This window comes from Melospiza melodia, chromosome 13, assembly GCF_035770615.1.
Source record: "Melospiza melodia melodia isolate bMelMel2 chromosome 13, bMelMel2.pri, whole genome shotgun sequence".
In the NCBI taxonomy this organism is placed as follows: domain Eukaryota; kingdom Metazoa; phylum Chordata; class Aves; order Passeriformes; family Passerellidae; genus Melospiza; species Melospiza melodia.
Window position 1 is genome coordinate 20,925,059 of NC_086206.1, and position 27,640 is coordinate 20,952,698.

Here is a 27,640-nt window from a genome sequence, read left to right on the forward strand (position 1 = left end):
GCGAGCAGGGGGTGGTTGCTGCCTTTGGAAGCTTCTCGTGGCACAGGAGGAGAGGTTTGCCAGGAGCCGCCAGCCCTGGATGGGTACCTGGCTGCTCTCCGCAATCCCTGCCTTGGCTTGGCTGCCTTTGACCCTGTTGCTAAGCTACAAATATGCCTTTCCAGCAGGCTCCAGCATCCTCGCTCCCACCCACTCCCAAACGGCAGCTGAATCAGGCTGCTCGGAACAGAAACCATCCCCGGGCAGCCGGGAGCTGCTTCTTCCCGTTCCTTTTCCAGCAGCTCCGCAGAGCCACCCAGGGAAAGCTCCCAGGGGGTGCCCAGCCCTGTCCCCACTCCATCCCAGCGACATGGGGAGGGCCAGGAGGGGGCAGCAGCCTGGGGAAAAGCGTTTGGAGCATCCCAGGGCTGGAATGCAGCAGGAATAGCTGAAGATCCCAGCAAATCCAAGAAAAAGCAACCACCCACCTGCTGCCAGCAGCGCTCACCCTGTGCGAGCCACACTCACACTGTGGCACCAGGGATGAGGTGCCAGGATGGATGAGGTGCCAGGGATGTTTTCCTGACCAGTGTCCTGCAGAAGGTTGTGTTGGAGGGCCGCCTGCAGTGCCCTGAGATGCTGGGATGGTGGTGGGGTCCCACAGGGTTGTCCAGGACGTGCTCCAGGGGAAGCAGTGGATGCTCCCCAAGGGACTGAACCTTTCCTGGGACGTCCAGCCCAGCTGGGGTGGGCTGTGCACAGGGCAGCTGCAGTGGGGTTCCTGCAATGCTTTCCAGGTGAAATCACAGAATCCTGGCATGGTTTGGGTTGGAAGGACCTTAAAGCCCATCCCATCCCACCCCTGCCACGGCAGGGACACCCTCCACTGTCCCAGGGTGCTCCAAGCCCCATCTAACCTGCCCTTGGACACTCCCAGGTGGTTCCCAGGAGCTTCATTTGGTCCATATAAACTCAGGAAAGGTTATTAGAGCATTCCCAAAATGTTGCCTGAACATGGACCCCCATGTGCTGGCTTGATGTCCAGGATACCTGGAAAACAACTGCAATTATTGGGAAATGTGCTGGACACTCCAAACCATCCCCAAACCACTCTAAGATGCCATATAATCTGCTTTTTTGGTGTTTTATTTTTCCTTTTCATTGACCACCTGATAAACAACCAATTTTAGTTCTGTTTTTAAGGCCAGAGTTCCTATGGGAGTGGCATGGGATGATCCATGATCCATCAGGGGGTTCAGCCAAGCGTTTGTTTGGCAGCTTCAAAAATCCTCCAAGGGTTCCTGGGCACTTTGGGAGGTGTCAGCTGGGATCTGCTCATCCCCAGGGCTGCCTGGACTCCCCAGAGCAGATTCTCCTGGATTCTCCCCAGGTTCTCCTGGAATCCCTGCAGAATTCCAAGGATCCATCTAACTCCTGTCCTTCTCTTTCTCTTGCAGGGTTCAGCTCCCATCCTGGTAGTCATGGTGATCTTACTAAATATTGGAGTCGCCATTTTGTTTATTAACTTTTTCATCTAATTCAAGACTGTCTTGTTTGCAAAAATAACAGTTACATGTATGAATGGGGGAAAAAAAAAACAAAAACAAAACAAAAAAACCAGAACCAAACAACAACAACAAAAAAAAAACAAAGGGAAGAATCATAACTCGAACTGTCCTCTGACAATTTCCAAGTCTTTTCACAGAAGAACAACAAATGATCGAGTCTCACTCACAGTTTGCCTTTTTTCCTGGGTAATGTTTTTTGGATTTTAGCCAAAATTCTTTGCTTGTATAACACTATGCTGTGTGGCATGGCAAAATGCTATCAACACTCTGCCCCCCCAACACTGGGAAGGATGAGAAGGAATCCCAACAAAAGAAAAAACCTCGCTTCCCTTCCCCTCACCCCCCCCCACAAAAGAAAAAAATTGTCTTTGTAACAACAGCAATCAACCCCAAAATGGAGATGAGACAAGGGGACCATGGGGAAGGTTTGGGTGGAGTGGGGATGGGTTCTGGGATGCTCCAGGCTGAGCTTCCCAGGGAAATCCAAACGATAAATGGGAGAGAAAAGCAGAACCAGGCTTTTCACCTTTTGGAAATGGAGGAATGCTGCTGTGAGAAGGAGGAGAGAAGGAGCACGGGGAAGGAATGAACCCTGGCTGGATGGGAAAATGGCAGAACAGGCCCCGTTCTGATCCTTGTTTTTAAAACAAAAATTGGCTTTTTGCAGAATTCCTCGGGGCAGGGGTAATAGGGAACACGAGGTGTGAGCAGCAGCCCCAGCACCCTCCTGCCTTCACTCCTCCTCCCCAGGCTGCTCCTCACCCATGGCAAGGCAGGAAAACCACCCAGAGCTACTTTTAATTCACAGCCAATTTCTCCTGGCTAAAAATCCCCCCAAAAACCCCTTGGAGGCACCTCCAGCAGCACGGATGGAGTGGCTGATGGTGCCGTGCTGGTGAGGAGCATCCAGCCCATCCCAAAAAATGTGCACAGGGAGCAGGGTGGGGAGGGACAGGGGACAGAGGGCTCAATTCCAATCCACTGAGGATGACAATAAAACAAAACCAAGTAAAATCCGACTGTTTCTCAAAGGCACCTGGGGAGGAGCACCTGGAGCATGTCCCAGAGAGGAGGGAGAGGGTGGTGGGTTTGTCTCTTACATCTTGCTGTGGACTGTTTCAGACATCATGCTTGGGCTCTGAGCATGTAGTATTTTGCACTTTGTAATGCAGGATGTATATTCCAGCTTCCAACATGTCCCTGTATTAAAAAAAAAGGAAAAAAAAAAAAAGAAAAAAAAAAAGAAAAAAAAAGACGAAAAAAAAAAAGAAAAAAAAAAGAAAATCAAACCAAACATCATTGGCAATGGCAGCCTCTAAGGATGTATTTTCTTTCTTTTTTTTTTTTTTTCTATGTCACTTAATTTGTTCGTTTCTACCATCTTTGTACTATGCCTGCCTTGATTTTTGTCCCCTCCCTGTCCCCACGGATAATCTGCATACTCATTAAAGATGCGTATCCCTGTTCTGAGCTGTCCTGGTGCCGATGACACAGCGTGCTCTCAGCTCCAGCCCTGGGCACGGCGCTCCCAAAGCTCCCGTCCCTGCCCTCGGTGCTCCCCCGCGGCTCCTTTGGGATTTGGCAGGGCCAGGGACCAAACCCGCCCCTCATCCCCCCCTGCAGCTGCAGCAGGAGAAGGGCGCAGGAGGGCGGCAGCTCCCGAGGGGGGTGAGACCCTCCCAGGAGATTTTGGGGGTGGGGAAGGAGGGAAAAGCCCTCCCCGACATTCACGTCCAGAGTTGTTGGATCCAGCCCGGACTCGTGGACTCAGCTTTGCTTTGCTTCTGTTTTAGCTGTTTCTCTGCTACCTTTTCAGCAGATTTCTTATTACACTGCACTGGATTGCTATATTTTTAACCAGAAATAAACTAAGGATTAGAGCATGTGCCAGTTAAATTCAGTTCTTTTCCTTACATGGTATGATTCCCTCCTGTCGCAGTTTTGCTTCCTCTTCTCCTTCCTTTCCCTTTCCAGGCACAGGGCTATGGGTGGACAGGGGAAAGGATAATTTTGAAATTCCATTTTCCACAGTAACTGTCCATCATCTTCCCACCTCTTCCTTTTTTTGTGTTGTTTTGGATTTTCCTTTTGGGTCCTTAGTCATAATTTTTTTTTCCCCTCTTCAAGGCTTGCTGCACACTTGAAATGAACCAAAAACAACCATATTGGGATTGCAGCCTTGGGAATTCACCCCTGGGATTTGGAATTCTGCTTCTACTCTTTGGAAAGACTCTTGAGGACTTTTTTTTTTTTTTTTTGGTGCATTCGAGTGCAAGACACAAAGGTCCTGTCAGGAGCAGGTTAAACACAGCCCTGCAGACACAGATATTTAGATATCTGTAAAACAGCACCAGAATGCCTCTTGTTATCCATCAAATAAAAGCACTTCTAGTTTCCTGACTGGATTTTTCCCACTGCTGCCTGCCCAGTTATTCCTGCTCTTGCCCCTGGACCAGCACAGGATTTTTCAGCTCTCTGTTCCTCTCAGTCAAGCTGAGGTTTGCTCAGAAGGAAAGACAGCCACAGACTAATATTAATTGGCTCCCAACCCACACGGTCCAAAATAATGATTCCTTTCTTAATCCCGGGGAGTTGAGCAATTTGTCTCAGTCCTGGGCTTTTCACATTCGCCCAAGGCCAGAAATATTCCTGAGAAGTAGCCCAGAGAGAGAGGTAATTCAGTGTATTTGCCTGTCTTATGAGCCTGGCTCCTGCAGATCTGCCCAAGGCCCATTAAAATGCCCATCAAGGTGGGCCATAAATCCATGGAAATGATCCAGCCCTGCTGCTTTATGTCCAGGCTGGCAGCTGCACTTGGTCAGTTGAAGGTTTGGATCATTTTTTAAGGCTGCTCTGGAATTTTTATGTTCTGCCAGCACGAGGAGGGGCTGGCACAGCAGAGCCATTGGGAAGGGGGAATTTGGGAAGGCAGATTTGGATCCCACCTGTGTGAGAGGGGCTGCTCCAGCACTGCATCCTTGGGAAAAGCAAGAAGGAAGGAAGGAAGGAAGGAAGGAAGGAAGACAAACCCCCTGTGCCACGTCAGCTGCTCCCAGCCCATCTGGTGTCTGGGTGGTTGTACCCAAGACCCAGATTCCAGCAGTCCCCAGAGCCCCAGCTTCCAGAGCTGCCGAGCTGTGGCAGCATCCTGCCAGGAAAACAGCCAGACTGCATCAGAGGGGGAGGAGCGACAGCAGAAACAGGGTGGGACCCACGGCAGAGAGCTTAATTGAGACCTAAGGACTAATTCCACTTGGCAGCTTTGGCAAGTGCAGGGAGCACGGAGAGCAGGGATTTTTGGAAGCTGTCACACAGACAGGGTGGTGGCTCCAGAGGGCTGTGCTGAGGCAGGACAGAGCAGGGGTGGGATGGGATCTCCTGAGCTGGGGTGAGGGCTTTGCAGGGAACAGAGTCCTGACAGCTTTTCCTGCTTCAGGAACAGCTCAGCTCCTTGCACAGCTCCTGAATGACTGCAGCAGTTGAGGGATCATCGAATCATGGAATGGGTTGGGTTGGAAGGGATCTTAAAGCTCATCCTGTCCCACCCCTGCCATGGACACCTTGCACTATCCCAGGGTGCTCCAAGTCCCATCCAACCCGGCCTTGGGCACTGCCAGGGATCCAGGGGCAGTCACAGCTGCTCTGGGCACCTGTGCCAGGGCCTGCCCACCCTCCCAGGGAGAGGCAAATCCCCCAAAACTCTGCACAGAAAGATGTGAACTCACCCAGGTGAGAGGACAACAGGGTGAGTGACTGAGCAAGCCGAGAGATTCCTTCCTGGATTAACAAGAAATGCTTTCTCCTCTCCCAGATCATCAATAAATGCTGTTTTCTCCTCTCCCAGGTTATCAATAAATGGTTTTTTTCCACCTCTCACCTGTTATTTTGTGGGGAAGGTCCCTCCCTGCCAGCCATGTTTTTATCTCACCAATTAAAGCTCCCTGTCAGCTCTATTTAATCTTCCTTCTGTCCTAATGAGCCCAGCAGATCCCAGCCCTGCTCTCTGGAGAGCTGCATCCCTGGGGATGGCCCTGCCACAGCAATACCCAGGGCACCTGGAATTCCCTGCACGAGGCCAGCCAGCCCTGGTGGCACCTCCAGGCATCACTTGGCTGCTGCAGCACCACTTGGATCCCATCTGCTGTCCCCAAGGACACAGCACTGCTCTGCTGGGAAGGAAGGGATGCCTTGAGGAGAGGGGCTGAAAAACAAAGCCTTGGAGCAGCCCTGGCCTCAGTGAGGTCTGCAGGTGGACACTTCACTGGTCATCAGAAGGTCACCTGCAGGACAGCTGGGCCAACAGGGGGAAAAACTGAACTGGGACATTCCACAAAGGCAAAACTACAGTGAACAAGAAAAGGAAGAGTTTTCTGTGAGTGCATCTCAGGTAAGGCAGGAAAGGATTCCCAGGTTTTTCCAGCCATCTCACAGCTGCTGGTGCACTTTACACTGCCTGCAGATCTCACAGCAGGAACTGCAATCCCTCTTCCACACCAGGAGGAAAACAGGAACACAAGCTGGGATGGGATTTACTGAGCAAAACAAGGTGATATAACCAAGTGAGTTTATTGTAGGAACACCTGGAGACATGTCCTGGCCCCAGTGAGGAATCTGGGACCAGTGAACCATTGTCATGTGCAGTTTGTCCAGACAGACCCCAGACAACTATGGAACAACAGAGTCAGTGTTGTACAGCCCAGAACAAGTGCTTGGACAGCAATCCTGTTCCTCAGGAGCCTTCCAGAGCATTCCCAGGAGTTCCAGCAGATCCAGAGCATCCATCCAGGATGGTCAGCCCAGAGCTGGGAAAGGCCGGAGCCAGCATGGACACGGGGCTGAGCTCAGCAGGGCTGGCCACTGCTTCCAGCACATTCCTTCCCTCCTGGAGCAGCCTCAGGACGTCTGGATGGGATCTTCATAGAAAGTCTTGGCCATGGCATGAGCCACCTTGAGCACCTTCTTGTCCTTGGCCTCGGGGCCCATGTGGCTGCGGGCCAGCCCCAGCCAGTACTGCTCTGTCCTGGCCAAGTACTGGGCCTGGGCCTCCCCAGGCTGCACTGCTGGGTGCTGCTGCTCCCCTGGGCAAAGAGAGGGACACACAGGTCACACACAGCTCCCCAGGGCCACATCAGCCAGGCCACGGGGGGCTGAAGGTAACAGCCTGAAAATCTAGCAGCAAGCAGGAAAATTCCTTTTTTATTCCAAGAGCAAAGTGTTAGGAAAGCTGCTTCTGCTGGAAACTCACCTGGATGCCAGGGAGACCTTCAGGCTCCCACAGAACCAGGCACTGCACTAAACCCCCCTTCAGGGCAGTATGGAGACAGCATTCATTAGTAATTACCTTCCTCATCTTCACTCTCCTCTTCAGAGCTCTCCTCTTCTTCTTCCTCCCCTCCCTCTGCACCTTCCACATCACCATCCTCCTCTTCATCTGACTCTGACTCCTCCAGCCATTCCTGGGTTTCTTGGATGAGAAAGGAAAGAGAGGCACAAAAAGAGAATTAAGGTCCAAAGAGAGAATGAAGGTCCAAAGAGATAATTAAGGCACAAAGAGCTAACCCCAGGTAATGCCCATGTGCTCTGCAGGACCCAAGCCCTTCACTGCCCTGAGACACTGGGGACAGGCAGGAGCATCCCTGCTCCCTGGAGGAGTGGACAAGGCTGGCACAGCAGGATTCCCAGGATGGCCCATGCCACCACAGCTCTGTTTACAGCTCTTGGATTTCCACAGGGCAGAGCTGACTGTACAGTGACCCCAAAGCTCTGGCCCACACAGGTAAGCCACTCTTTCCCATCCAGGGAAAACCTCCACTCAAAGGTTCTCCACCAGCCCTGAGGAAGCCCCAGAGTTGTTTTCTCCCCCAGTGTTGCTGCCCTGAAGGCACAGGCAGAGCTCCCAGCACAGAGCTTACTTGGATCCATCTCCAGCAGCACCTTCCACTGGTCCATCCTGTGCAGGTCGATGCTGTGCAGGTCACTGAGGGTCACCTGGCGGTCGCCCACCTCGAACATGCCCCCGTACACGTAGAGCACCCCGTGCTTCACTGCCACCATGGCACTGGAGCGTGGGCACGGCTCCACGGGCTGGCCTGGGGCTCCACCTTCCTCATCCTCCTCTTCCTCCTCCTCCTCTGAGCCAGACCTGTCCTTGTCTTCTGCAGCTGCAGGGATCACCTGCTTGATGGTCATGACGGTGCCATCCTCTGCCACCACCTCCTTGACGATCTCCAGGGGGCCCTGGGGCGGCGGCAGCTGCAGCTCCTCCCCTCCGGCAGCCTCGGCCTCGGCCTGTCTGCCACGCCTACGCTTCCTCCGCTCTGACTTGGGGCCCTGAGAACAGCAATTGAGGAGATTTTGTGGGATTGCATGCAGCTACCAGCAGTTCATACAGACAGCGCGGAGGGAAGGAACTGTTCCTTTTTTCACCACAATTTAAAGTCTCGAGTGATCAGTGCAGTTCCTCCTCCAGCATGAGCTTCTCCCAGCCTACAACAAGGAACAGTGAAGATTCTGGAGAACCCAGGGTGTGGAATTGCTCTCTCTGTTAAGAGAGGAGCAGCTCTCCTGCTCCCAGGTGCCACAAACACACAAAGGCCACTCTTCTGTGACAAGGGAAAGTACCCCACGATTTCCTGAAATCACAACAATTGCTGGGTGCTAAATTACAGCCCATTACCAGGCAGCCCTCCAGGTCTTGGAAGAACTCTCTGAAAGGGCTGGAAAACAATCAGTTTGGGAAGGCTGAAGCAAGCAGCTGAGTGGCTGTTTGCCTGTTATTATGGGACTGACTTCTCCATTTGGAGAACAAAGCCAGGAAGGGGCAGGGGGAAGGAGAAGCTGAACCAGGTTTGCACCTCCCTTGGCCTGTGAGAGCGGTTCAAACACAATCAAAGAGCTGAGCTGAGCTCTGAAGCTCTTGGAGCCAAGGTTAATATTTCATCTCTTCTGGTAGCTCATCAGCACTGGGGAGAAAAGGGAAGGGTTTGATCCCAAAATCTTTTCACAGCAGCTTTGAGTGAACTCTGCTCATGTCAGACTCATCTGGCCTGGAGAAGGCTTTCAGCAAAACACCAGAAATATGTTTTCAAGCTGCTCTGCTTCATTTTGCATTCCACAGTAATGGGGCAGCTTGATTCCTGGAGGAGAGGGATTGCTCAGGTGCACCCTGAGCTACCAGAAATAGAGGATTTCTTTAAAGAGAGAAAAATCCTTGCTCCATCCCTGGAAATGTCCAAGGCCAGCTTGGAGCAGCCTGGGCTCATGGAAAGTGTCCCTGCCCATGGCAGGGTGGAATGAGAGAATCTTTAGGGTCCCTTCCCACCCAAACAATCTGTGAAATCTCAAAAAGGCCAAACCAGCCATAAAGGATGTGCCAGGTGATGAAATGAGTGAATTCTTTAACCCAGACCTTGAGCTGTGCAGGGAACCAGCGATTCTTCCCGATGTCATAGAAATAAATGTCATTGAAGAAGTCCCCCTCGATGCTCTCCTCCTCCTCCTCATCCTGCACCCCCCCAAACAGGAGGCAGCGGTTGTTGGGAGCAGCAGCCACAGCAAAGCCAGACCTGGGGCTGGGCTTCACTCCAGAGGGGCTGAGCCGACTCCAGCTCCACCTGTCTGCAAGGAGAGAACAAAGGTGAGCAGCAGCACAGCAGAATCCTGCCTGGTTTGTGTATAACAAGCTCTCAGAACTCCAGCAAGGAATTCTGATGCCTTGGGAAGGCTGAGCTAGAACAGAGGCTGGACAGAGCTACAGAATAAAGCAGGGATTTATTGAAAGGATCTCCTCAATGGATCCACCGTGGGCAGCACAAGAGCCCAGCCAGGGCTGTACCCAGGATGAACCAAAATGGCCCCAAAATGAACCCAGGATGAACCAAAATGGCCCCCAAATGAACCCAAGATGAACCAAAATGGCTCCAAAATGAACCCAAGATGAACCAAAATGGCCCCAAAATGAACCCAAGATGAACCAAAATGGTCCCAAAATGAACCCAAGAGGAACCAAAATGGCCCCCAAATGAGCCCAGGATGAACCAAAATGGCCCCAAAATGAACCCAGGATGAACCAAAATGGTCCCAAAATGAACCCAAGAGGAACCAAAATGGTCCCAAAATGAACCCAGGATGAACCAAAATGGCCCCCAAATGAACCCAGGATGAACCAAAATGGCCCCAAAATGAGCCCAGGATGAACCAAAATGGCCCCCAAATGAACCCAAGATGAACCAAAATGGCTCCAAAATGAACCCAAGATGAACCAAAATGGCCCCAAAATGAACCCAAGAGGAACCAAAATGGCCCCAAAATGAGCCCAGGATGAACCAAAATGGTCCCAAAATGAACCCAGGATGAACCAAAATGGCCCCAAAATGAACCCAGGATGAACCAAAATGGCCCCAAAATGCACGAGCGCTCCCGGGGTCTCTCCCTGGGATCAGTTCTGCTCCATTTGCACCTTGCAGTTCATTGTCCCATTCCAGCTTTAGCCCCTGCAGTCCCACCCTGCTTGTTTTTCTCTCTCCAGCCCACGGTGTTTGTGCTCCTGGGGCTGAGATTTGGATCATTTGTCCTTGGTGCCCAGCTGGAGCAGGAATTGTTTTGTGTCCCTGCTCTGTGCACAGAGCTCAGCATCCCCTGATGTGAGCCCAGACCCACACACTAAAGCAGCACAGAATGTGAAAAATAGAAAATCTAAAACCTGAGGCATCAATTCCATGCCCTGTTTTGGACATTCTCATGGCACCTTCAGGATTTTCCAGAAATTTCTGGACCAAGGAGACTCTTGAAAGTGTCTGCACCTTTACTGGTGGGTGAATTCAGCCAAGGCCTGATCAGATGCAGCCTTCAAGCACCAAAAAACGTCCCTCAGTTATTCCATGGAGCCTTCCCACCTTCTATCAGTTCCCTCAACCTCTTCTGCCACCCTGCACTGCTGCCTTACCCCCGAAAATAAACACAGATCATCCCAAAAACCCCAGCCAGGCTTTAAAAGAGGGCTCAGCAGCAGGACAAGACTTGTGCTCTATCCCTCTGCTTTTCTCCAATCCCTTCTACTCTGACTTCAGAGCAAATCCCTGAAATTCAGGCTGGGAGAAGACTGCCAGGCCCTGTGCTTCTGAAGGAACTGCAATCCCAGCAAGATTAAACTATAAATAGGAATAAAGCAAACAGGGCCTGGAGTCCAGACAGTGCTGGTGACCAACCCTCCTCCCCAAACCCCATCCCAGACAGCCAGGTTTGGAGAAATCAATCACAATTTCAACATTTTAGAAATTCAGCTCCAAGAAAATTGTCTCAATGCCTGAGTCAGGGAGGAAATCTCCAAAGGGAAGTGATGGAATTCCTATTCCAATCCAAGCTAACCAAAGAGCCACCATGGATCAACCTGTCCCACCAGGATTGTACCCCATGGAATGGGCCCAGCCTGGAGCAGGGACATAGCTGAGTGATTGTCCCTGTCCTTATCTCAATCCATGAGTCTCCCATTGGGTTTTCTCTCCCTTCTCCAGCTGGAGCAGCTTCAGCAGGTCCCTGGCACACCCAGGAATACCCAGCAAAGGGGCATTCTGCAATCCCAAAGATTTTCTGTTGTGAACAGGAAAGTGCTGATCAAAATGTCCCAGAAACAGGAATTTGGAAATGTTGTTTTAATTCCCTCCCTCATACAAACTGGGGGGAAAAAATCACTAAAATCTCTTTTCCTGCATTTCTTCCTGAGCCAACAGTGGGGCACAGAGGTTATCACTGAGAGGGGAATTTGGTTCCAGTTTTTTTGTGTTATTCCAAGGAAGGAGAGGATTTGCATTCCCAGGGCAGTGCTCACCTTCCTCCTTGCCTGTCCCTTCAGCCTTCAGCAGGAACATGTCTGTGTGCAGGGTGCCTTTGTCCACATCCTTCTTGATCCTCTGCAGGGAAGGGAAACACAGAGATGCTCAGGAAACAGCTTCAGTGGCCAAACCACAGAGGGATCCAACTGGAAATGCAAACACAGGCTCTGGGCAAGGAGAGGCCCCTCTGGAGCACCAGGCAGCTCCAAACCATGGGATTCAAAGCAGGGATAACTCCCTGGATGTGCCAGAATCCTGCCTGTGGCAGCAGGAAGGGCTCTCAGGCTGCAGCATGGGTATCTTGGGATGTATGGAGACTGTGGGATGCAGGAATTCTGGCACCCAGAGCAGAATAAATTGTCACAGGGGACTAAAACCAACTGGTCTGCAAACAAAGGAAGGGTGGGCAGCACTGAGGAAACAGAAGAGCCAAGGTCCTGCCTTTTACTCTGCCCCAGACAGGACCAGCTGCTCTCAGGGCTGACTTGACTCCTGTGAAAGGAGAATTCCCACCCCCCAGTGGGACATGACAACTTTCCAGGGCCTGCAAGGCCCTCTGGGATTCTGTTCTGGATGTTGAGCAGAAGCTCTGATGTGCAGTGGCCCACCCCTGTGAGCAGCCCAGGCTGTGGGTCCCTGTCATCCCATGAGCCAGCACAGGAGGGACAGAGGTGACAGCTCTGTCCCCCTGCAGCTGGCAGCTTTGCACAGCCCTGAGCAACAGGTTCATCCTCCTGAACAGAAGCAGAAACTCCCATCCCTACAAAAGGCAGCAGCAAGGACAAGGTGAAAGCTCAGCAGAAGCCATGAAATGCCTGATTTTCAGTGATTCCCCTGCTCCTCTCCCTGGATTCCAGTGCTCATGGCAACAGCAGCAGCCCAAGGCAGCTCTGTGCCACACCACCACAGGAGCTGTGCTAATAATGTCATTAGCCAGCCATCCTTCCTGCACGGCTTCCTTGCCATTCCCTTCCTCCTGGGATCAGGAACTCTGCTCCCAGGATGGCAGCAGGGATGAGGAACTCTGCTCCCAGGGTGCCCCCAGTGCATCCCAGCAGTGCAGCCCAGGTCCAGCCCTCAGCAAGATGAGCTCTATGCAGACCACAGGATGCAGGAATTTTGACACCCACAGAAGATAAATAAATTGTCACAGGGGATTAAAAGCAACTGGGTGCAGCCCTCTCCTGCTGCACAGCTCTGTTGTGCTGCAGGATATCCAATTCCTGGGACTGGTGCTCAGTTCTTAGGGAGAGGAGAGGGAAGTGTTCTCCAGGCACTGCACAACCCCAGCCAGGTGAAGTGTGAGGAGCACAGCACTGCCTGAGAGGCAGGAGAGCAAACACAGAGAGCAGCTGGTTCCCAACCATCCAAGCTGTGTGGGAAATCCACATTCCTCTCTCCTGAAAAGCTCCCTGTAGTAAACACACTGTGAGTGCACCATGACAAAGCTCCCTGGGCTCAGAGAAGCCCCCTGAGGTGCAGTGGGAGTCACTTTTTGTTGTCACAGACACTTCCAGCTGCTGGAGAGATCCATCCCCTCCCAGCCAGGACAAGTCAGCCCTGAGCAAATCCTTCCATCACTCACAAGAGGTTCCTGCTCCCCCCTTGTCCCTGGTGCTTTCCAGTGCCAGGTGTTTGTTTTCCAGGAAAATCTGGCTGGGGTACCCTCAGTGGGCAGCCTGTGCTTTGCACATGCAGGGACACTGGGGAGGTGCAAGAGCTTTACAGGCATCAGCTGAAAATTCAACTCTAACAGACTGCAAAGGAACTGAGGCACAGAGAGCTTGAGGGGTGGAATCAGGATTCCCTAAAATTGCCTGATAGGAGATCAATAGTGTCAAAGAACATCCAAATAGCAGAAGTGTTCAGCAGGCAGAGTTACAGAGGGACCAGTCCCACCAGACCTCACAATTCAGCCTCTTCCACATCTCCCATCAAATCCACTTCAGCTTTGTGACAAATGCCACTAAAAAACCCCAAAACAACAAAATCCCCACAGCCCAGCCATGCCTGGCATCCCAAAGCCCTGCCCACGTGTAACTCCAGCCCTCCCCTGGCCTGTAGGCTGCACCTGCAAGGTGGAGCAGCAGCAGCTCCAGCCCCTCTGTTGCCTAGCAATGGAGCTTGAGCCAGCCCAAAATGCAGCTCGCTGCAGCAAGCCCCATCCCCAGCACAGGGAAGGGCTGAGGACATCTTTAGGATCAGCAGGAGAGCAGCTCTGAGCTCCTCTGGGCATTGGGAGGTCTGTTCTGGGCAGGGCTGGCAGCACCCACAACATCCCTTCTGTAGGAATTGCAGAAATTGCATTTATCATCCCCAGGCTGCTGCTGAAACAGAACAGAGACACCATAGAGCTGAGAATCCTGCTCTCCAAAGTATCAGGCACCAGCACCTCAAGGCAGTCACACCCAGGGTTGGAAAGCTCCTTTTTAAATTCATCATTTGCAGCCTGGTTTGCTCAGGAAAATCCACAGCAAAGCTGAGGGGACCAAGGTGCTGGCCCTGCTCTGCAGGTCCTGCAGTGCCTCACAAAGTCACTCCATCTTTCCTGCCTCTATTTCCCCAGCCAGTAAAGAGACTTTTGAATCAGGTCCCATGAAGGGAATTCAGCCCTGGACTGCCAGGTTACTGAGAACAGACTCTCCACATCACTTCTGCAAGCACAGGGAATCAAAGCAGGCACCAAAACTCTGTTCCTGCCTTCCCAGCTCCCTGCCCATCCCAGGACAGCAATCCTGCCATGTCACCTCCCTCCTCCAGCAATGTGACAGCCAAATGATGTCCCTATTCAAAAAGAAGAGCTATTAGGATTTTCCTCCCCTCTTCCCTTCAAAATTTCCCATCCCATGTGTGACTTAGTCCTGCCTCTCCTTGGAACACTCCGCATTTGATGAATGGTGCTTTCCTTGGATATCTGCCTGGTTTCAGATGTAAAAATGTCTTCAAACTCCCCAAAATGTCTTCACAGCAGCCCTGACTGGAGCATCTGCCCCTGTAACTGGAGACAAGCAGCAAGTCCTCTCCTGCAGCTGCCCAACTCCAATTAAGTATTGTTTTCTCCATGTCTACCTTCTCCCAAGAGCATCCCAGGCAAACACATTTTCTGCACTTCAAAGCAAACCCAGACACTCAGCTCCACAATCAGCTCTAAGTGAAGACACAAAGAGAATTAAATAGCCACACATTACCAGAAGTGGGTCTCTCCTAGAGGGGCCATATCCTGCTGAATTTAATTTTCAGGAGCATGCTGAAGGCTGCAGAGAAAATTCTGCTCAGAGCTTTGGTCAGTTTGTGCTACAAAAGCAGAGCCTGGCAGGAATGGCCCATCAGAGAGAAGCACACAGAGCTCTCCACATGACAAAGCAAGGAGATTTTTAACATCTGTGGAAAATGTCTTGTTTTAATGGAATGTCTGTTTTGCTTTAATGGAGTGCCTGTTCTAATGGAAAAGCTGTTTTCCAAGCTGCAGAGAACCTCCTCTAGCTCCCATCCTCACCCAGTGCCCTGCCAAAGGCTGAGGGCAGCTTTGCATCCCCCCATCCTTTCTCCTTCATCTTCCCCAGCTCACACCAACCCAGAGCAGCAGTGGAACAGACCCAGCTGCAAACATGTGAGACTTTTCTATCTCATGGGGCACCTGGAGCCCAGCTGCTGCCAGGAGAGCTCCAGAGCCAGCAGAGCAGCAGCTCCTGCTCCCTGCCCACCCTCAGGAGTGAGCACAGCACAGGAAGGGAAGGGGACAAAGCCCTTCAGGTGCAGAAGGCTCTGTGTCGTTACTGCTGCTGAATCCAAGGCACATCTGATGAGGCAGAGCCCAAAGCTCAGGCCCTGAGCAGGCACAAATGCTTCTAAATATACAGAGACACCAACTCCCCTCTCTCCTCTCCCTGCTTCCCTCCTTTGTTCATTTATTCCCCTCAGAAGAACAAGGCGTCCTCCTCCCCTGCTGCCTTTCCACGGGAGCAGCAGGATCCAGGCCTCTGCCTCATTCCCAACATGAAAAGCTTTGGCAGGAGCTTCTGCTCAATGAAACACTTCCTTCCTGCTGCCCAGCATGGCCAGGGATACCTGCTCACTGAGGAATGTGCTCTCTGGTAAAAATTCCCAGGATTAACAGAGCAAGGAGCAGAGCTGGGGGAGCCTGGTGCTTGTCAAAAGTCTTTTTTGGCTTATTGAGTTTGCTCCCTCACCTCTGCCACTGATGGCACAAAATAAAAGTCTCTTGGCAACTGCTGCTTTTAACCTGCAAGTGCTGAAGCACGAAGGAATACCTGAGAATGCTTTAAGTTGCCAAAAAAATGTCATTTCTCCCAGTTGCTTATTCCTCCCTCAGTGACATCAATTCCTTCTGTTGGATAAGAACAGCAGGGAAAATAAAGAAATCATCTGAACCAAGATTAGCCCCTCAATCAGCAGAACTGCATGGAAAAAAGGCAGAATGAGAAGATGTAAATGAGAAGATGTTCTGGTCCCCAGCCTGTGGACAACACCTGCCAGCACACAGTGTCCCCTACCTGCTTGGAGTAGCCCCCATAGATGATGATGTTGCCCTCAGGGGTGGGAATCATTTGACAGCCAGACCTTGGAGCAGGCCCCATCCCTGCAGGAGCCAGCTTGCTCCAGGTGAAGGAGTCCAGGTTGAAGGTGTACACATCGTTGTAGTAGATGAAATCTCTGCAGAGAGCACATGGGGACACTCAGGACAGGATAAAACATTTCAGGACAGGATAAAACAGCATTTTGATCACAGCCCCCATTTCCACAAGACAAGGATATGACAAGATTGAGAGGCTAAAAATGCTGGACTGAGCTGTGGCTACAAGCTGCTTCAGTGCTACAATGATTTCCCCCACACCTGAAGATTTTAAATCAAGATCCTTCGTCTTTCTAACACAAAAATCCAGTTCAGTCCCAGTGCTGCTGAGGATAACTCTTCCATTCACACCCAGATTTCTGTCACTGGTGAAATTTTGTTGCCTTTTTCAAGGAGGACTCAAACTCCCAGGCACCCCAGCCCCCCACCTTGCACTCTCATGGAAACCTCCAAAGATGATCAGCTGCCTTTTGCATGCAACCATCCGATGTCCACTTCGTCCAGAGGGCCCTCCTGGTGCCCTGAAACACAAAGAAATTCCATTTCTCAGCAAAATCCCCTGCCCTGGTAGTGCCTCAGGCCACTTTGATGGCAGTCACTGGCAGCTGAGCTGGCTGAGCTCAGCCTCTCCTGGAAATGGGCACCACTGGCAACGTGGCTGCCTCAATCCATGGCTGCTTTTCCCCAGGACAGGATGGATGCTCTTCCAGGAACTCTTGGGACTGCACAGGCAGTTCTATTCCTAGAGATAAACCACCCTAAGAGCACCCAGAGTCTTTCCAGTGATGAGTCAGGAGCTGATTCTTTAGCAGAGTTTAATGAACAGCACTTCACAATTGCAGGGAAGACACTCCAAACTGAGATGTTTTCTCCAAGCACCAAGAGACAAAGCCTGGCTCTGCCATCCCCCTCCCTCAGAGTCTCAGGAAATCAACACCACCTTCACTCATCCACCTGCAGTTTGGGTACGACTCCAAACCAGTGAAAACACTCCACGAATTACCCAGATTTCCTCAAGAACAAAGGCACTGCAGCAAAACAAATCATCATTGTCAGCATGATCCCACTGAAGGAGGCAGGGATAGATGGGGTGTTGGGAAGGAATTCCTCCTGGCACAGGGTGCCCACAGGGCAGGATAGATGGGGTGTTGGGAAGGAATTCCTCCTGGCACAGGTGCCCACAGCAGCTGGGGCTGCCCGTGGATCCCTGAAGGGTCCAAGGCCAGGCTGGACAGGGCTTGGGGCAGCCTGGGATGGTGGAAGGTGTCTAATGGGATGGGATTCAAGGTCCCTTCCAACCCAACCCATTCCATGACTCTGTGACTCACTCCATGACCCTACACACTCAAAAACAGCCACACACTCCTGTTCAGCTCTCCCAAGCTTTCCTGACCTTTCAGTTAAATGTCCAGCTTCTACCTCCAGGAACAAGCAACACTCCCTCCATGTGTCCCATCCACAAGGCTCCTGAGGAGCTGGGCAGCTGGACACCAACCCAACATGGATCCACCCTCCTTCCTCCTCCTTCACCCCCAGCATCACACAAAGACAACAAAAACAACCCAACAACTTTCCAACAGCCAGCTCTAGGCCAAAGACGGTTTGCTGTGTGTTCTCTGCCCCCATGGATGAACCCATCCCATTTTCCCTCACTGAGGAGTCTCCCAAAGCTCCCAGCTGGCACCAGAGCCCAGCCAGACTCCTCCCCCAGGCAGCCCTAAGGTGGGGAAGTGATTGCACAATCAGGGCCTCAATAAATAAAGCTGAAAACAGCAGCATAACCTAAAGCCACAACCCCTGGCCACACCAGGGAGCTGGGAATGTGGGGATGGATTTCTGTGGAGAGAGAAAATGAGGGCCCTTGTTCACCATGGAAAATGACAACCTCACCCTGGTGATAATGAGAAACTCCACCAGAAGAGCAGCATTTGGGGAAGACTGAATTAATATTGATTGCTTGGACTCTTTATTCTAACAGAGAGGAGGTTTTTCCAAGCATTTACTGGATCTTTAGTATCACCCTGCAGAACAGCACCTCTGGTATTAATTTCATCAAGACTTGAAATCATTATTTTCTCTTGCTGTAACAAAGCTCCTGTGTCATTACTCCAAAAGATGGCACTTTTTAAATTATCTCTTTTTTTTTTTTAAGGGGAGGATGAATTAAACCCAACATGAGCACTAAAATCCTGTTCTCAGAGAATATCTTGTGCCTTGTTTCTCAAACACGTTTCCTCTGAGTTTAAAATCAATAGAAGTTTATTTATTGATGTGTTTTAATAAAGCTCCCACCCATGTAGATTTAGCTCCAAGTCACAAATGGCACAGTCAGGCAGGACTGGCAGTGATGCAGAACCTCATTCCCACTCCAGGAGGATCTTCCTGCAACTTGTTTCCCCAAACACAAACTCTTCCCTTTTACCTGTTCCAGTGCTCCTGGTCCCAAAGAAACACTTTGGAAATGGCTTCCCAGACTTTGTGATTAATGCTCTCTTTCATGGGGCTGACACCAGAAGGCAGACATGTAGGAGGGAGCTGTAAATTCTCCAGAATTTTTTTTTCAATAGATGAAAAACTGGCTAAGGACTGGCTCTACACATGTACAGCATGAGGCTGAGCTGAGCTCCTCCATAAAGAATTTTCTTTTGCCTGTGGAGTTACTCTGGGATTTGTAGTAACAAATCAGAGCTGAATTCAGCCCCCAGATTCATGAATTACTTGTCCCAGTAAGGATGACCCACAGGATGCAGGGGTTGCCTCTTCATCCCCAGGATGCTCAGGAGAAGCTTGGGAGTGCTCAATAATAATAAAAGTGGGGATGAAGAGAACATTCCATCACAGGGCACCTGAGGACAGAGCACTTTTATCTTGCAGAGGAACTGAACTCAGGGTTTGTGTTGTTTTACACCAGTGGCACACACTGATCCTGTCCCCTCATGTCTGGACACTCAGGTGGAAACAGAGAAGGGAAAACACAACTGGCACAGAGCCCAAAATCAATTCCAACCCCTTGCAGAGTCAATCCACAGTTATACACCTGAATCCTGATCTACCAAAGAACAAACTAATTTCTGGGCTGACAATCTACTTGTTTTACACCAAAACACCCTTTTCTTTATGCACCTGGTGGGGCAGGACCTGATTTTTCTGGTGAGCAAGGAGAGGCATCCATCACACCCAACCCTATGCTGGGCCATCTTCCCCTGCAGGGACTGCTCCAGTTCAACAGACACTGGTGAAACTGGGGAATTTCCAGCAGCACATGCCACCAAATCCTACAGGAAGCACCAGCAGCACTGCAGAGTGTCAGTGAAGGGAGCTGCAGGGCAGGGATGTGGCAATTCCCAAGCACAAGCCCCAGGGATGCTCCCTGCCTCTCCCTGAGGGAGGGCACTGGGACTCACAGAGCTGACTGGGAATGCTCTCTCTAGGGAGGAATGAGGCAATTAGGTTAAAATATTGCTGCTCCAAGGCAGGGTAACAACCAGTTCATGGACTGAGGAAACCTCAGGCATCACACACACAAGATAAGGTGGCTGCACTAAGTCAAAGTCAGCTGCTGGCACGGCTTCTGACGGGCTGGGATTTGCTGTGTTTGGATCATCTTTGTGCATGCAAAATGCAAGGAAAACACAGCTAAATCCTGCTAAATTTAGCAACTTTTAACTCTGTCAGGCAGCCTGGCACCACTGTGCCAGGAGAAAATGGAGCTGCACTTGCCCAGCACAGGGAAGTTTTCAGAGTTAGGCAAGGTTTTCTCTTCCATTCAGAATCAATACCTACTTTGAACACAACAGGGTGTAAACAGGGGTTGAAATGGGATCAAGCTGGACAGATTTTGTGCTCCCACCTGAAGGAAGAACATGGAGCTCCCAAGTGATCAAAAGCTGCTGCTTTTCTCAGTGCACTTTGAGGGTGACCTGGAGCTCCAGCCCACCAAAAGCTGTGTTCTGGTACAAGACAATCCCAAAATCCAAGAGGAAGCCAATCCCAAACTCAAACCCAAATCCACTCCCCTGCCTCTCAGTCCACTGGATGTCACTAGAACTCTTCCCTCATGCAAATACAAACAGGAGCAGCCAAAGCAAGGAGCCAAAGGTTAAAGAAACATCAACACAGGACTTTGGGCCAGATCCACTGAAAACATTTACACTTTCACTCCTGTCAAAAACTTTTGGCACCTGTTTCCTTTGACAGGCCTGGCTTGTTTATCCTCAGGAATCTCAAGGCAGCAAATGGCAGGAGTGAAGTTGGGTAGATAAAAAGTGGCTTCTCCAGTGATGTTAAAATTGGGAGACCCTTGTACAGCCCCCACTGGAGAAGCCCAGGAAAACAGAGCAGCAGTTTTGGACATCTGCACCTGCTAGGACTGGGAGCAAAGAGCTGTTCATGATACTCTTCCCTCCAGTTAAGCAACATCAAGGCAAACCCACACCCCAAAAATCAGGATTGAAATAAACCAGCTTTGGTCTCAACAGACTTGGAACACATCTCTCATTCCCACTTCTTTCTAGGGGTGTCTTCTCCAGCCCTCTGTATTTAAGGGAGAGCTGGGAAATCAGAGCACTGAACCACGAATCAAACTTGGATCACACTGGCACAGCTCCTCGTGAGGCCAACAGCAAGGAGTCACTGAACACCAGGATCTCAGGGATCAGAAATCCAAATTTCCTGGCAAAAGAATGAGGGCCCAGCACTTACTTGATCTGCTCCCAGGTCTTGGTGGCCAAGTGCAGGACCCAGAGATCTTTGTAGTGGTAGAACTGCTCCCCGTTGGGAGAGGCAAACTCGCCCCCAAAGATCCAGAGCTGCCCCCCAGCCGTGGGCACCACAGCTGCCTGCAGGACAAGGGACAGCTGGGTCACAGAGGATTCCAAACCAGGCACACACCTCCCCCAGTGCCAAACACACAGCTCCACATCCCAGGGAACAGCAGCAGCAGCTCTCTGGGGCTGAGGGAAGGAGAATTTGGATTAAAGTGTTCAGCACATCTTCCCTAGAGCAAGGCAAAGGGGGCCTGGCGGGCTCTTCCCACCTCCTGGGGGAAGTTCAAAGTGTCCAAGGAAACATCTTGGGATTAATGCAACAAAAATTGTTCAACTCTCTCTGTTTAAAAGCAAACTAAAAGAAAACAACAAAAAAAAAAAAAAAAAAAAAACCCAAAAAAAAAAAAAACCAAAAGAAACAAAAACAAATACAGAAGGAAATGTGCAGCATTTGGACAAGAGGAGAGACTGTTGCTGCTTTGATTGTGTCATGGCAGAGAGGGATTTTTTTTTATTATTTTTTTTTTCACAGAATAGCACCAAAACACCTCTGGCATGCAAGATGCCAGTTAAAAGCAGGGAGAAGAGCAAGACTCCACTTCACTGAAGTTATCTGTGTTCGGACCAAGGAAAAAGGAAGGAATCCCAAGAAGCAAATGCTGTGGCTGTGCAAATTTCAATTTGTGTTTTCTCCAGGGTACCCATCACAGCTCAGCATTGAGATAATGCTCTCCTTCCTCACAAGGCTTCATTCCCTGCCTGTCTCTCCCAGAAAAAAAAAAAAAAAAGATTTTCAGCCCCACAGAGGACCATGCCCTGCCATAAACCAGCCCAAACATGAAATGATTAATTAAGAAAATCCAGGGTGTGCTTTCAGGCAGGATTTGTGGGAACATGAAGTTACCTAAACAAAGGGGATGTGTGCCTGAATTCCATGGGCATCCAGTGCTTAAAAGCTTCAAGGGAAGGTTTATGCAACAGCCTGCTGATACTTGTGGTGACCTTTCCAAGAGCTGGCTTGAAATTCATGACAAAACCAAACCTTTTTCCTTGAGCAACTGCCAAAACCTGCCCATAGCTCCTCTCACCTCAACTCCAACAGTGGATTGTGTGTCAGAGACCAGGGATGACAAATAAACCTAAAAACATGCACCTAGCAGCCACAGACACACTTCTGTTTAGCTCTGAGCTATACATTAAATACAAAGCCACAAGGAAGACAAACCAGCTCATGAGGCTGAACTGTCCCCTGTGAAAGCATAATTAATTATCAGACAGAAACACTGCTGAAGCAGGACTCCTCAGTTTATTGTTGTTGTGATCCAGCTGCAGCTCCTGAGCTCTCCCTTTGGATTGAGCTGCTCGACAGCCACCTGCTGGCTGCTGGAACGTGGCCTCTGAAACCAAGCTCGACTTTACACAGCACAAAGCAGCCCAAAAATCAAGGCAGAACCTTCAATTCAAGGATGCACAGCTCAGAGCAACACTGGCACTTTATAACAAAGGGATATGAACCTAACTGGGGTGTTGGATCTTACCAGGGAGCTTTGGGATGGGTAGGAAAAGGACACTCACATCCTGTATGGCAGCTTTGGGAAGGCACCAGTCACCCACTGGCTGCAGCAGGTAAGAAAATCCCTCAGCTGGTGAGGGCCAAAGACCTGCAAAAAATACAAGTCTTTGGTCCAGGTTGTGCTGTGCAGGTGTTCACATGAAGTAAACAAACCCAAATTCCTCATCCTCACAAGCAGCCAGTGACCTGGATTTGCAGAGAGGTGCACAAGAGCCCAAGTTCTCCCTGCTGGCAGCAGGGGCATGGCTGGGATGTGCATGGATGAGGGCTGTGGCCATGAAGGGAACAATGGATTTTGGGCAAATTCCAGTTTGAAAATTTTGGGCCCCCTGGGATTATGGATTTGAGCTGGTCCTTGTACAATACAGCAAAGAATTAATTTCTGAGGAAGAATCTCCCCCCTGGCTCTGCCAAATCAACAGACACAACCCCAAATCTTCACAGTGAGCACTGCCAGAGGACACCCAGTGACCAGAGCACCTTGGACAGAAAAGCTGAACTGACACCACTGGCAGCCCATTATGAGGAGAACAGAGAGGCAAGAAACCCCCAGGAGGTGCAGAAATTCAAGCCCTCCTCCCAAATCTCCCTCAGAACAATCCCAGCTGCTGCTCTGGCAGCCAGAGCTTTACCTGGTGGGCACAACGCCTCGGGGGTGGGTTGGGGATGTCCAGCTTGGCCCAGCTGTTCTTCCTGATGTTGTAAATGTACAGCTCATTGTACAGGTAGGTCTGTGAGACAGGGAGGGAAACAGCAGCTCAGCTCAGCTCAGTTCAGCTCAGCTCTGCACAGGGGACTTGGGGTGAAGATTGCAAAGCACAACCTCCTCAGAGCTCAGGGAAGGACAAACAGCTCCTGCACTGCACTGGGAGGCAGCAACTCTTCCACTGGGCTGGAATGTTCCTTCCCAAACCCTTGGTGAAGGCTTGAGATATGAGGATTTAAAAAGCTGGAGCTTAACACAGATGTTCAGGTTAAAGGGGCTGAACTCCAGAGCAAAGAACAGCTCCAGGTGGTAAAAAAAGCAGAATTAGTTCAGCTCATCACACTGGGTAACTCTGAGGTGGCCAAATATCCCTGCCAGGCTGGAGTTTTCCAGAGCAGTTTGTCTCCAGGAGCAAAATAACCACTTGCAACCTGCAGAAATTCAGGAAAAAGTGCTCCTGAGTGCAGTAATTTGCTGCTGTTCCCATCTCCAAGGCAGCCAGCAGCAAAGGTGCAGAAATATCTTGTTTTGAGAAGGGCAAGAGATTCTTCACTAGTTATCCCAAATGAGGGGCAGATATGGCTACAATTAAGTCTGGAGAAATTATGAAGCTCTGAAATATTGATGCTGAGACAATCACTCTGACTCCTTAATGGGTTCCAGAGTGTCTCCTTCCTGCCAACTGCTCAGCCATGAGACAGAGCCATGGCAGAATTAAAAGGCTATTTTGCTCCCATTCAGGGACAAATACATATTTTATGACTCTGCCTTGAATTTCCCTTCAAATGAGACCCGTGCAAATTACAGGAAAAGGAGGGAGGGGGGAGATAAAGAAAAATAAAATGAAGTATACATTACTTTTTGGCCATTGAAATATTCACCTCCAAAAAGGATCAGCTCGTCTCTCTCAGGGTGAGCACAGAAGGAGCAGTTCAGCCTGAAAGAAAAGAGGATAGAAAAAATAAAAAAAGATGTGAAAGTCCTTAAATCCCTGAATCTTGGAGCTTTTAACTCAGGCACCAGCACCTCTGCCCTCCAGCCCCAAAGGTCTCTCCATCATCTGCCAAATTACCCTGCTGAGATGTTCACCCCAGGGCTAAAAACTTCTCCAAAGAAATTAATTTCTTCAAAACTTCCAGCAAGATGAATGGGGCACTGTCTGAGAGGCTCTCCTATTTCAGGAGCACACGTTACTCTGTGATTTAACTCCCCCTTTGACGTGAGCTCCTGAATTTTAATGCTGGGGTGGCAGGAACAAAAATGACTTTTATGAGGGCACAGAACTCTGGGCTGTCTCCTCTCCATTTATCTGTGTCATTATTCTGCACTTGCTGCTGGTCACTGCTCTCCTGAACACCCCAAGTTTCTGAACCCCACTTAACAAAGTGGTTTTCACCTCATGACACATCCTTTTGCCTCTGAATTCCCTTCAGCCCTCTAATCCAAACCCAAAACTCCCTGTTCACTTCTATTTTCCCTCAAAGCCCTGAAATCTAACCCTGCTTTGCCTCTTTTGTGCTGATGTGATGGTTAAAAAGTGGATTTTGATGCCCAAGACCAGGCTTTTGGTCTCTTTATAACCATGAACTCAGTATTCCAGCTGTTTCATAACTCCAGATATCAGCTATACCTTCCACTCATGGGAAATAACTTTACATAAAGAAATTACATCAAAAACACTCCCAAGTGGCAGCCAAAGCTTCACACAATCTCTCACCTGGGTGAGGGGGGTGGGCAGGATGACTCAATTACTTGGGTCTTTTTAGCATCCAAACTCTGGAATTCTGCTATCAGGGCTTCAAGATCCTCCTGGAAAGAAAAAGCCAGACATGAGCAGCTTGGCATGCACTGAAGCACACGTGAAACCAGCACTCACTCCCACAGTTTCCCTTTCTTAAAAAAAAAAAAAAAAAAAAAAACCCTGCCCAAATATAACTGGAAACTCTTTTATATCCAGAGAAACCTCATGTATCTTTATTCCCTTTCAACTTCACTCGATTAAAACCAAAATCTGCTCCCCAAAACTGCTGACAGGCCAAGGGCAGAGGCAGGACTGCAGCCATGGGAGGTTCTGAGCCAGGGTCTCTCCTACCACCGCACTTCAGGTCACTTTGCTGAATGTGTGCTCCAAGCAGGGATCTCCAAAGCCTGGGAATTGTGCAGCATGGCATCAACTCTCCCTGCAGCCAGGGGACTCCACAAGGACACCTTCCATGCCTTGGAGCTTTGAATGAGGCCATTAACATCACTTTTTACCAGGGAAAAGTCACTGCTTTGAGGCTTAAACACAAGCAGCCTCTCTAGGAGTGCGAGAAACAAAGGTTCTCATCTGCTTTTAGGGTCAGAAAAGGAAAAGGATGAAGGGGATGGAAAGCAAGAAGGAGCCTTAAACTGTGTGACTGCTGTCACACACAAGGGATCGGAGGGGATTTAAACAAGATTCTGCTTGGAATGTGAGAATGAGGGACCTTAAATCCCACCCATGGGCAGGGACACCTTCCACAATCCCAGCAGGCTCCAACCCAGCCTTGGGCACTGCCAGGGATCCAGGGGCACCCCTGAAGTCCAACTTCAAGGAGTTTTGGACAAAGCTCTCGGGCACATTGGGAATGTTGTGGTATCTCCGCAGGGCCAGGAGCCGGACCGGATGATCTATGTGGGTCCCTTCCAACCCATGGCATCCTTCACGTTCCCGGGGCAGCCCAGATTCCCGTTGGATTCGGTCTTTTGTTCCCAACGCTGCCCTCAACCTTCCCCTGCCCCAGAGCGGCCCCGCGCCCTCCCTGGCGCCCGTCACCTCCTGCTTCTTGGCTCGGCGGGACACCTTCTTCTCCATCTTGGCCAGCGTTTTCTCGGCGCCTTTCCCCTTCTTGTCGCGCTTGCCCTTCTTCCCCATGGCGGCGGGGACGGGACAGCCCGGGATTCCAGCGGGATCACAGCGGGACGGGGCCGGGATACGCCGGGATCACTGCGGGATCACAGCGGGACGGGACCGGGGCGAGATCACAGAGGAATCACACCGAGATACCCCGGGATCGCACCGGGATACCAGCGGGATCAGAGCGCGACGGGGCCGGGATCGCACCGGAATCACACCGAGCCGGGCTGCGATACCCTAAGATCGCGTCGGGATCGCACCGGGATACCCCGGGATCACACCGGGATCGCACTGGGATACCCCAGGACCACACCGGGATCACGCCGGACCGGGATACCCCGGAAGACCCCGAGATGGGGTCGCTCCCTGAGCCGCGCGGCAGCGCCCTCTGGCGGCCCGGAGGTCGGATGGCGCTGAGGGGGCGCTGAGGGAGCGCTGTGAGGGCTCCGCGGGCTGCGGCCGCTCCGACCCGGCATCAGGAGACCCGCAGGGCCGGGGAGAGGGGTCCATGCAGCCCCGCACACCGGCCGGCACAGCCCTGGCACGGCTCGGACACGGTGGGGTTGGTGCCCGCCCTGAGGAGAGCGTGGAGCCCACAAAATGGCCCCCTCCCCTCACACAAAATGGCCCCCCCTCAGGGGAGGGGAGGCGAGGACGTGTTTCGAGGGACGAATTAGGCTCTGTTCAGTGGTGCCCACGGGCAGGAAAACAATAATAAACTAAACCACAAGTTCCACCTCAGTGTGAGGGTGGCAGAGCACTAGCCCAGCTGCCCAGGGAAGTTGTGGAGTCTCCATCTCCGGAGCCATTCCAAGCCCACCTGGGCATTTTCCTGTGCCACCTGCTCCAGGTGGCCCTGCCTTGGGCTGGATGATTTCCCTTCCAACCCTAAATATTCCATGATTCTGTGATTAGGAGGAATTTCTTTACAGAAAGAGTGGTTAAACGTTGGCAGGGCTGCCCAGGGAGGTTTGGGGTCCCCATCCCTGGGGGTGTCCCAGGAATTCCTGGATGTGGCACTCAGTGCTCTGGGCTGGGGACAAAGTGGAGATCAGTCAAAGATTGGATTTTATGATCCTGGAGCTCTTTTCCAACCCCAGCGATCCTGGGATTCTGTAATTTCATCACCTGAGACATGAGCCAGGCCTGGGGAGGCCCTGTGCAGAAATAAAATAAAATTAAACCACAGGCAGACTTCCCCAGGGATTGGGGCACTGTGCAAGTGTTTTCATTTCCAGCTGCAGACCTTTGGGAATGGGGTTTATCCAGGCCACTCTCCAAATCCTGAGTTGTTGGAGAGCCAAAAGAAGTTCAGGCACTGTCAGACAGTGCCAGGCAGCTGCTTTTCCCCTCAGTGGTGGAGAAGGAATAATGATGATTTATGTGCTATTTCACACAGAAATGCTGAGCCCAGGGGAAAATTCCCGGGAAAACACCTGCTTTGAACACCAAAGGGTGTAAATAGCAGTAGAAATACATCTTTTAGCTGCAAGTTCATCCCCCTGTGTATCAAAATCGCCATCATGATTGTTTCTTGCGGAGCAGAAGGAATAAAATCATTATATTTTTCACTGCATTCCCACAAAACCCCTCATTCCCTGGAAGCAGGGGGAGTTTTCACCACCCCAATTCAGAGAGGATTTCCACTAAGGTACAGTGGAACCTTCAACACCCACTGATTTATCCCAAACATCCAGCACGTGCCATGGAATTACAGGATCAATCCTTTGCTGGGAACATCCACCT

The 27,640-nt window shown here is 50.9% G+C and overlaps 2 protein-coding genes across 3 annotated transcripts in view; one reads left to right on the forward strand and one right to left on the reverse strand.

Moving 5' to 3' along the window:
* Nucleotides 1–3,447, forward strand: part of JPH3 (junctophilin 3) — a 46,863-nt gene extending 43,416 nt beyond the window's left edge. Inside the window, exon 5 of the mRNA XM_063168168.1 lies at nucleotides 1,437–3,447. Coding sequence (XP_063024238.1) covers nucleotides 1,437–1,517 — 81 coding nt within the window. The 3' untranslated portion in view covers nucleotides 1,518–3,447. The remainder of the gene's footprint in view (nucleotides 1–1,436) is intronic.
* Nucleotides 2,650–26,212, reverse strand: KLHDC4 (kelch domain containing 4). Of its 2 annotated transcripts, XM_063168170.1 has the most exons (13): nucleotides 25,814–26,212; nucleotides 24,734–24,825; nucleotides 23,875–23,953; nucleotides 22,943–23,041; nucleotides 20,673–20,809; nucleotides 16,400–16,492; nucleotides 15,892–16,051; nucleotides 11,374–11,455; nucleotides 8,956–9,164; nucleotides 7,460–7,877; nucleotides 6,889–7,011; nucleotides 3,462–3,529; nucleotides 2,650–2,747 (listed from the first exon to the last, which is right to left on the reverse strand). In XM_063168170.1, exons 1-13 carry the CDS (start codon nucleotides 25,910–25,912, stop codon nucleotides 2,673–2,675), a joined length of 1,734 nt encoding a protein of 577 aa, XP_063024240.1. In that variant the 5' UTR covers nucleotides 25,913–26,212; the 3' UTR covers nucleotides 2,650–2,672. The 2 variants fall into 2 exon arrangements, with proteins under 2 accessions (XP_063024240.1, XP_063024239.1); XM_063168169.1 differs by lacking the exons at nucleotides 2,650–2,747; nucleotides 3,462–3,529 and adding an exon at nucleotides 6,076–6,625.
* Between the last annotated feature and the right edge of the window lie 1,428 nt (nucleotides 26,213–27,640).